Source organism: Epinephelus moara, chromosome 18 (assembly GCF_006386435.1).
Source record: "Epinephelus moara isolate mb chromosome 18, YSFRI_EMoa_1.0, whole genome shotgun sequence".
NCBI classification, from domain to species: domain Eukaryota; kingdom Metazoa; phylum Chordata; class Actinopteri; order Perciformes; family Serranidae; genus Epinephelus; species Epinephelus moara.
Window position 1 is genome coordinate 40,974,914 of NC_065523.1, and position 9,948 is coordinate 40,984,861.

General features: G+C 40.5%; 2 protein-coding genes across 4 annotated transcripts in view; one reads left to right on the plus strand and one right to left on the minus strand.

Moving 5' to 3' along the window:
* Positions 1 to 9,948, plus strand: part of LOC126406075 (interferon-induced protein 44-like) — a 197,300-nt gene that overhangs the window by 52,115 nt on the left and 135,237 nt on the right. The gene's annotated exons all lie outside the window — the stretch shown is intronic.
* LOC126406073 (interferon-induced protein 44-like) lies at positions 2,176 to 6,473 on the minus strand. Of its 2 annotated transcripts, none has more exons than XM_050070212.1 (9): positions 6,347 to 6,473; positions 6,159 to 6,205; positions 4,833 to 4,877; positions 4,672 to 4,705; positions 4,224 to 4,422; positions 3,800 to 3,952; positions 3,296 to 3,467; positions 3,097 to 3,197; positions 2,176 to 2,967 (listed from the first exon to the last, which is right to left on the minus strand). In XM_050070212.1, exons 3-9 carry the CDS (start codon positions 4,873 to 4,875, stop codon positions 2,806 to 2,808), a joined length of 864 nt encoding a protein of 287 aa, XP_049926169.1. In that variant the 5' UTR covers positions 4,876 to 4,877; positions 6,159 to 6,205; positions 6,347 to 6,473; the 3' UTR covers positions 2,176 to 2,805. The 2 variants fall into 2 exon arrangements, with proteins under 2 accessions (XP_049926169.1, XP_049926170.1); XM_050070213.1 differs by having other exon boundaries at positions 6,159 to 6,202; positions 6,347 to 6,389.

Sequence of the window (9,948 nt, forward strand, 5' to 3'; positions counted from 1 at the left end):
TCTGCCTTGTGAAACACTGTCAACAGAGTTGATGAAGCTGGACTTGCCAGAACCAGAGGGTCCATGAAGCAGAATTCTGAGCTGTTGGACCTCATCGTTATGAGGCTGATAATTCTTCACAACCTGCAGGTCTCTGTCTTTGTCACTGTTCAATAAAGAAAAGGTTAAATTTTAGATTTACTTGTTTAAATCAGTTTGTGTAAACATATGGTTTTATGTGGTTGCTGCATTGTTGCCATAGACACTGGTGACATTCATCTTCAACATTAGTGAGTCTGACAACAAAATCAAAAGAACATAGCAAGAGGCAGTTTCAACAAATGAGTGTGCTCAGTGTTGGTTTTTTAAATTAGCAGAAAACTCATAAAACCAGAGGAACCAAAACAGTAAAGAAATCACTCACCCCCATTGTATTTTCCTCCATGGTTCATCAGAAGCTGACAAGTAAAATGTAAAGTTGTTGTAAAGAGTCACATTTAAAGGAACTTTTAAAATAAATAAAGAATCTGTTATTTCTATTTTTATCCACGTGTTTAAACAATGTTCTGTAATAATTTGAGTGTCTTACTGGGAGGAGGTGGGGGGGGTTCAGTTTTGAAGAATATACTTCCCATGGCTATAACAAGATATAAAGGCAACATGTAAACAAGAAACATTATTAAAGCGTGTTACTTAAAACCAAAGCAAATGTCATGCTCTGCATGAGCAAAGTATTCAGTCTTTATGATTATTTTTAATCAAATTCAACTGAAAAGCAGAAAATATACAGTAAGTTAAGAAGTGAAATATAATAAAACAATCTTACCTCAGCTGTTCTGCCCGAGGAAGGAAGTGGTGATGGTTTACCTCATTTAATGCTCCTGAAATTGAGAAATAAAGCTTTTTATATGGTATTCCAAGTTCCTTTTTATGTCTTTGACAAATGATCTGACAACAGAACCACAGTCTCTTGTAGACAAACTAAAATAGTTAATGATCATGAGTTAATGTTCCTAAGTGAGTCGCAAAAAGATGGTTGGTGTATAGGCCTACCTCTGGGTGTGGTTGTTGATGCCGTGATGATGATGTTTGGTGTGATCTTTCATTGATGCGCATCATTTCAGGTCACACAGCTTTGAATGTACGTCCTTTTGGTTTCCTTTGGGTCATGTGATCTGAAACAATTTTATTTCATCGCAGTCCAGTAACAGGCATGTGGGGGCTTTGTGGGTCAGGTGTGTCACACCTTGATATGCAGCCTCACATCACCCAAGTAATACGGTTTAATTTTTAAAAGTTGAAAAATCCCTCCAGAATGCCCAGCCCCCACACAAAGGTTTCAGCAGCTCCTGGACACCAATGGATCCAATGAAAAGCTTTGGAGATGCTGAGGTGACTGTCTCTTGTGCAGATGTCTGTTCTGGTTTCTCCAAGGGCAAATTCACAGCACCTGCTGCAGTACCATGGCAGCAGACTGCCTACCTGAACTGCAGACAATGCTGCATATTTTCTCCATCACCTGACAAGCCCCACCCTGTGACTGAGTTTGGGAAACATGCACATGGATAAAGCACCAGGTTGTGCTCTCTCTCTCATATAAGCCAGTGGATCTCCACAGACCCCCGTGTTACAAGGTCCAACTTTACAGCAGGAATAAATATATTTACAGCCTGGTAGAAAAACAGTTTTGCTCTCCATAGCTAATTTTTCTCCTCTTTATGACAGCTATAGGGAGTGAACTTACAACTTACCTGTTTACATTTAATTAAAGCTTAAAGTTAATGGCTGGTTTGAGTGACAGGCTGTCTGCCAATAGTGTCCTCTGCTTCCCAGTCAGATCCACCCCAGCTCCTCCACAGGGCCAGCCCCTCACCCAAATATGGTCACTTCTGACTGGAAAAAAACAAGTTGGACACAGCCGAAATGTCGAATTCAAGGCTTCAAAATCCACAAACCAGTCCACAAACCAATGGGTGGAGTCACAGTACTTAGGTTTATTATTTATACAGTCTATGTTATGGACGAGTTGGAATGAAACGAAGGAAACTAATGAGAAATTTTATTATGTTTGTTATTTATTGTGGTTTTACCTGAACAGCTGTACTGTAGCACAATCTTTCAGTGTAGAGCAGGTCCAAACACTGAAACAGAAATCACTGTTGGAACTAAAGATAAATGTAGCTAGTAGTCATGCCCAGTTTTAACCGAGACGTTTAGCTTTCTTTTGACCTGTTTAACACCAGAAATTACCACCTGAATCAACAAAGCATAACCAACTACTTTATGATTCTAAACTCTAAATGCATATCCTCCCAAGACCCGAACTTTTGTTTCATATTACTTTTAATTTCTCCAACCACTCTGGATTAGTAGGACCTGATACATACAGTCCCAATTTCCTCAAAGGAAACGACAGTAAAGTCCCACTGTCCTGCCATCTTGTTTATTATGGATTATGTATTGTGCTCTTACTACCACTAGATGGCACAAAGAAGTGTCGATGTACAAGGACAACAGGCCTAAGTTAAGCAGTATGAAGTATACAGTCCAGTAAACCCAAAATGTAATGTCTTCATATGAGGACTCAGGGTCTCAGGAGGATATTGAGAGTGATCCAAGCCTGCTTTATGCACATCTAGGTTTTAACTGCCTCAGGTTGATGCACAGCCTATTTATACTTTATCCAGCAAGGTAGAAGCGACACAACATACCATATAGCAGATACTATATGCATTACATGCATGTAAATACAAGCCCTTTATGTCATTCCTGTTTACAAATGGACTTTTTTTCCACAGTGTGATAAAGCCTCAGCAGTGCGGAGGTCTACAGGTTGTTGACAAAGTCTTCTCCAAAGTTAATGATGCGCCTCAGTGCGCTCAGTATCACTGTATCAGTGTCATCGTCTGTGTCGATCTCTGAGTGGTAGTTCTTCACAGGAAAGATGTAGGACTCTGGAATACCCAGCGCCACCTTTATTTTCTCCATCTAAATTTTAACAAATTGACATTGTTAGAATGAAGCGAAGTGCTGATCAAGGGAGATTTTTGTGTTACATTATTGAAAAGTAAAGCAGAATCAAATTCCAACTTGAATAACAACTCTCTAGAAACTTACCTGTTTCTTCACGTACATGCTCTTATACACGTTCTTTATGTCTTTTTTGACCTCTGGACAGGCTTCATCAATCTTGGTGAGAATAGCCACTTGGGGAATTCCTTCCGACACAGAGCAGAATCCAAGTAAATCAAAATAATGTTTGTCAGGTTATTGGATTAAATTTATGAAACCCAATAAGTAACCCTATAACTCTTACCCATGTCTCTGGCTGCCAGTCTGACTTCCCTCAACTTTTCCACATGTTCATCACTCAGGATGTTTGATGTGTCAGCAGAGATGACACAAACCAGAACATGAACACGGTCCTTCAGAGTGGGTTCTTTGTTGTAGTAATTATCATCCTCCGAAATTTTAGCAATAGGATTAAACTGAAAAACAATATAAATTAAATTAAAGAATGACTTTTTGCATGTTAATGGTTTCCACTGTATCTAAATATATAAAATTCAGTTCAAATAAACACAAGACGTTTGTGCTCTAGAGAAAGGATCAACACTCAGTGAATAACCTCCTAAGCCCTATGATAAGCTAATATGACAAGGCTTAACTATACAAACCAGTGAGCAGTGATAACTAGCATGTCTTTGGGGTCATCAGGTGGGAACCTCCTTTCACCAGTGTTTCGTCTAGTTGGTCCCACGACACCTCCAGGAGGCTAGACANTATATCCAACAAAGATGAATGAATTCAATAATTTTACAGTGTATCCATCTTTAATGTGTCCCATCATGGCCAGTTTGATGTCTTCCACAGAAACTCCTCTGTTGGCATCCCTATCAAGGCCCATGATGTCAGTGAAGACAAAAGGGTAAGGCGTCCCTGGTCCCCCTTTTTGGATTTTGTAAGTTTTGTACTGTAAAACAGAAAAGGGCAGTTATAAGGACAACAGTGGTAACTAATGAATGATGACTGTAAGGCACTTTCTACATGCTGATGTTTCACTGCACACTACAGGAGCCCTTTTTATTTTATTAGCCTGTGCACCTCAAACAGTCTTGTTTGCTACTTACTACAATCATCATTGAAAGTGCACATAAAAGCATGACATTAAAATACAAGGTTAAAGAGCTGTTTAAGTTTAACAGTGCTTGAAATATAGAACCATGGTTAAAAGTGGTTCATACTTTTTGGGTGAAGCTGTCGTGAGAGATTGCATCTGGCGCAGCTTGACCAGTGACTCTGCCTTGTAAAGTGCTGTCGACAGAGTTGAAGAAGCCGGACTTGCCAGAACCAGAGGGTCCATGAAGCAGAATTCTGATCTGTTGGACCTCATTGTTACGAGGATGATAATCCTTCACAACCTGCAGGTCTGTGTTTTTATGGCTGTTCAATAAAGAAAAGGTTAGATTAGATTTTAGATTCAATTATTTAAAGTCAATTTTGTATGGTGCACATATTTTGTGGTTGCTGCATTGTTGTAATAGACACCAGTTACATTAAACTACCATGTTAGTGAAGTTGCCAATAAACACAAAATGACATCAAACAACACCAACAAAAGATAGTCCCAACAAATGAGAGTGTGCAGTAAAAGTAGTTTGTTAAAGAAAAGACATTGAACACAGCACTCACTTCCATGGTATGTTCCTCCATGGTTCAGGAAAAGCTGACAAGTAAAGAGCAAGTGTTATGCTGATGATTCAGACAAAATTGTAAGTAACATAAATGAAGAATCTGTTATTTGTATCTATACATGTTTAAAGCAATACTCTGTAATATTTTGAGTAGCTTACTCTCAGGAGATGAGCGGCGTTTTTTGTTGAATGCATTTCCCATGGCTACAACAAGATAATAAGGCATCATGTTAACAAGAAATATAATCACACATAATTACCTAAAGCTAAACCAAGTGTCAGCAGATGGTTTTGAGACTTCTAAACCCCCTCGACTGTATTTTGACATTTTTATTATGGGCCTACTTCATATTTTTTGGAGTCATTTCCTGAAAATGATGATTACGCACACTGTTTGACACTTTTAAAGTTTTAATTATATGAAATAAATTAAACCCATTGCATAACATTGTGAGGGGATGTGGGAGGGAATGGGAAAGGGGTGTGTCTGCTGTACCTGTACCCCTCCTTAAAAAAAAAAAGACGTTTATTGTTCTCTATATTACTATTGTGTATTAATTAGGCCTACACATACATAAGAATGTGTTTGTAGTGCCCCAGATTGCCAATAGAGGTGTCCCACTTTGACAGTAGCACCGGGTAAAGTGTAGTTTTGGGCCATGTGTTTGAGGAAGAGTCATCCATCCTGTCTTTAATCTTCCTGTTTCTTCTGTATAGTAGAGTGAAGCACTAAAGCTATTTAGAAAAGTTGGATCACAACTAAAAATGACGCAGAAAGTAAACTGTGTGCGGAGAACAGGTGCAATCAACGCAGAGATTCCACCGGCAGAAATAAACAACACACCGACTCTTCTTCTTCACCGTCTCCCGGCCACAGGGCACCACAGGATGGTTGGACATTTCAACCTGCTGTGGTGCGCTTTGGTCGGAACTCTGCGGTGCAGCTCATTGAAGCAACAGCAGCCAAATCAACCAACAGGAAAAACGAGACGTCAGAGTGAGAGAGTGGGTGTGTTGTGCCAATTCTTGTCTCATTTGTGGTCTGATAATAATATGTCAAAATATTTATTTGCAAGTTCAGACTTAAGCCTGCTGCATGAATAAACACTTTGTTCTTGATGTATATCTTTAATTCTAAATGAAACAGCAGAACATATACAATACATTAAGAGTGCGCAGAAAGTGAAAGTGAAAGTAAAAAGATATGAGAATGTTCACAGGCATTTTTCACTGTTAAATAATCTAAATTAAGACAGAGACAAAAATAAACTGACCCTCCACATGAATTTACTGATACAGTACTTACATTCAGTCATATAAGAGCACTGGGTAAACAGCTATCAGACCAATATAGTTCAAAATGGCTGCACTGGTATTTTCTTGTTCTTTGTTGAACTTTTCCATCTCTAAAACAGTTTGTATTGGTGTTTTGTTTGTTTCTTTACATATGATTATCTTAAAAAAAGAAAGAAAAGAAAATCTTACCTCAGTGGTCGTGCTGTGGTCGTGATGGTTTGGCTCAAGTATCGCTTCTGAAACGGATCAAACTCCTTGTTATCACTTTGACAAATTATATTACTGTGGAGCCACACAGTCACTTGTAGAATTATTAAAGCAGTGAACGATCATGCACTGACGTTCCTGTGTGTATAGCAAAGACATGGTTAGTATACCTAGGAGTGTCCAGTAGCTGTCGATGCCTGTTGGGTGTTATATTGATGTAAGCAGTGTGAGGAAATGCAGCTTTTAATGTGCTGCCAACATCCTTTTGGTTTCCTTTAGTGGTTTGTAAGAATTTCCTCTTCTGGCCTGTGCACGTATAGTTCCCTCTGACAAAGAAACAAGTCGTTTGCTGCAGCTTAAAAGTCAAAGTACTGCATGTTTATAACCAAAAAGCAAATAAACAACCTAATTTCAAGTTAAACTACTGTCAGATTTTGAACAGCTGATTGAACTTCCCTCCACAATGCCCAGCCCCCACACAAAGGTTCAAGCAGGTCTTGGACACCCAGGGGTCCAATACAGAGCTGTGGATGTTCTGAGGTGTCTGTCTGTTGTGCAGTTGTCTGTTTTAGTGTCTCCAAGGGCAAATTTAGTGTCTGACAACACGTGACCAGGTTGTGGTGTTTCTCTTATTGCTCAATTGCAGCCATCACTACAGTCTTAGGTATAAAGCACTCTGTCTCTAGACAGTGGCATGCCTTCAGTGATGCACACTCATACTCTTGAATTTATTTCTTTATTCTTCTTTTTTAATTTGTTTGGAGGTTCCAGTGTCCTCAAACTTTTTTCTTCATTCAGACTTCAAAGTGTTCACTAACTAAGAAGATCTGTGCTGTTGTTCAACTTTTTTGCCCATTGATATGAATGGACACGATGTTCATATTCTGAGCATTCCATCCACCTTTGTACCTCGAGAACTCCTCTCAAACCTCTTTATACTCGGTAAAACTTTCACTTAGAAACTTTATTCAAACTTTAAACAAATCATGACTCTTTGTACTTGATCGTATTAGTTTTGCTTGGGGCTGATGTGGACCCTTAAGCTGTACTATGAATGGAACCATGTCAGCATACATGTTTTTGTAAGCGTGTGATGTCACTCACTCTAGATGTAAACATTCTGTGCAATACACAATGTAAAAATCTAAGAGAGTCTAAAACAGCATTAAACTTCAACTGTGATTACAGAAAAACGAGCCCGGTCTTACTACGAAGTTGTCGAAATTCAGCATTTACGCAGTGATGTGTGGCGTGAGACACCAATGATAAAAGGCGTCCTTTAATGTCGGCATGATACGCAGCCAGTTGCCATTAGAGTTTAATGGCGCCTGGCGGGATAAGAACCGCGATGGGACATGGACGAATGTTAAGGCGGCGACAGTCCAAGTAGGGGGGGCAGGAGAGGTCATTGATGGGTTCAACAAACATGGACTTTCACCTGAGAGAGCGGTGTTCACGTCCTGTAAGATTCTGAAGTCAAACCCTGTTTTTTTCACCCCTAAACCTAACCACATGCTTTTGTTGCCTATAAACCCAACCATGTTGAAGGAAAACAAACATCAATTTGCAGGGTTGTTCCAATGTAGTGTGTTTATTTAGAAAGAGACTGTATGTAAACGATAAATTTCCTGTGAAAACGGAGGTGTATTTCGAAAGAGGAGAACTTGACATGGTGTTCCAGATCGTCAACAACCAGCAACAAACCCGGTCTCACTCCGAAGTCGGCAAAATCCGGCACTTACGCAGTGACATGTGGCGTCAGAAACCAATGAAAAAAGGCGTCCTTTAACATCGGCATGATACGCAGCCAGTTGCCATAATAGTTTAATGACGCCCCACAGCCTCAAGGGGACAGTGGCCATACAAAGATGAACATTAAGATGGTGAAAGTCTGAGCAGGGCGGTGGATGGTCGATGGGTCCAACAAACACAAACTTTCATCTGAGAGAGCAGTGTTCGTGTAAGATACCAAAACCTGTTCTTTAGTCCGAAACCATTTTTTTTCTTTCTTTTTTTTTTTTTTAAAGAGACTGTATGTAAACAGTAAATTTCCTGTGAAAACGGAAGTGTATTTTGAATGAAGACAATGCGTGTAACAGGCACAACTTGACACGGTGTCCAAGAACATCAACAACCAAAGAACTCAGGGTACCTTGCACGTTGTACATGGACGTGGAAAGTCCATGACCAAACATCAATATCTGACGAGGTCAGAGTGAGAATGTGTTGCTTTAGTTAACGATAGCTCCCTTTTAAAATGAAACCGTTTTTGCAGTTGCTGGAAATGATTTAAGCTGCAAGTGTACTTTTATAAATTCTGCTTTGATTTGATTTTTACACCTAATTGATATTACTGTTTTATTACTGTAAGTATCTGTATAATCAAAATAAAAGAACTCATCTGTAGTTTAAGTGAAAGTGTTCTGTGCTCACTTCAGTTAGTTAAAGAGTTTCTTGAATAATCCTGTAGCCTCTCCTCGGTGATGTAAAATTCCAGATTGTGTGCAGCTAAGTCAGGTCCATAGATGAGGCTCTGATGGGTTGGTGTAGACTCATAAACCTTACTAACTGTTAGTTAGTTCTATTAAAACAGCTTAGTCGTTAAGGGGGTTGTTTGCCAGTGGGCTGCAATGAGTACCGGGCCATCAAATCACAGCATCCGCGGTGAGAGGACACAGAATTGTTTGCGCTTTTACGTACGGGTCGGTGGTGAAGTGGCGCACATCACTCGTGCTACTGACAGACGGATGGACAGACAGACAAGCCACGTATCTCGGTGCCGCTTAAAAACAGGTAATACATCTGGCTACATCTTTCCCACATGAAATATCCGTGATCGCCTAGACCCGCGTGCGTAAAAGCGCACACAATTCCATGTCCTCTCACCGCGGATGCTGTGATTTAATGGCACGGTACTCATTGTAGCCCACTCTTATAAGACCCAATAATAATAATAATAATAATGATAAGTTACTGTGGACCTATATGCCATGCTATTTAATAAAATTACCAGAGGAGTTCGCTGAAAAACAGGTAATGTCAGCCTGAATTACTCGCGTGCGTCCCCGGTGAAAATCACTGCATAGGAAATACGGCTTCTACAGGCTCGCCATAGCTTACTGTCAGGACTCAGGGACCAGAATTCGGGATGGTGGACCGTCGGAATGGCGATATTTCGGTGTGGCGGCCTGTAAAGATTGGTTAAATGGCCTGTTCTGTTGGTGTTCGGATAACTGGGGCTTTACTGGTATAATGCAATAGCACCACCCAGCGGTGAAACCCGTGTACATGAAAAAAATGACCCCCTCTAAAGGCCAATTTCCACCAGATGCATGTTGGTTGCGTCTCCGCTCCGGCACGGCAGCGGAGCCGATAGGATTCAATTCTAGTCAATGTGTGTGTTTCCACCGGCTGCGGCTGTGCTGCGTTCCGGCTCCGTCTCAGCTCCGACACTCCAGAGCCCTCTGCAACAGATACGCAGGACTTCTATTTTTGCCGGACGCCGGAGCACAACGCAGCAATTCAGCACAGAGCAGATCGTGCGGGACAGGAAGTCGTGCACAGAAACACAATTAAACATCCGGTTAATTTTCAAAATAAAATACACAGTGTTCACGGCGGATCATATTTCCCTGCACTACACCTTAAAAACTACATAATGGGCAGAGGCTGGCCTGAAGTCAACAGGTCAGAGGTTTTCAGACGTCATTTCACCCCGTGAACACCATGGACGAGGAGATATTAATCATGGCGGTGCACCGAGATGTCTTCC

Excerpts from the sequence above, each read along its gene's own strand:
- LOC126406073 (XM_050070212.1), bottom strand. The coding sequence starts at position 4,875 with ATGGGAAATGCATTCAACAAAAAACGCCGCTCATCTCCTGAGA. Across the intron at positions 3,468-3,799 it reads ACATTAAAGATGGATACACT|TTTAATCCTATTGCTAAAAT; the intron begins GTAAAATTATTG and ends ATTGTTTTTCAG. Across the intron at positions 2,968-3,096 it reads GCATGTACGTGAAGAAACAG|ATGGAGAAAATAAAGGTGGC; the intron begins GTAAGTTTCTAG and ends GTTAAAATTTAG.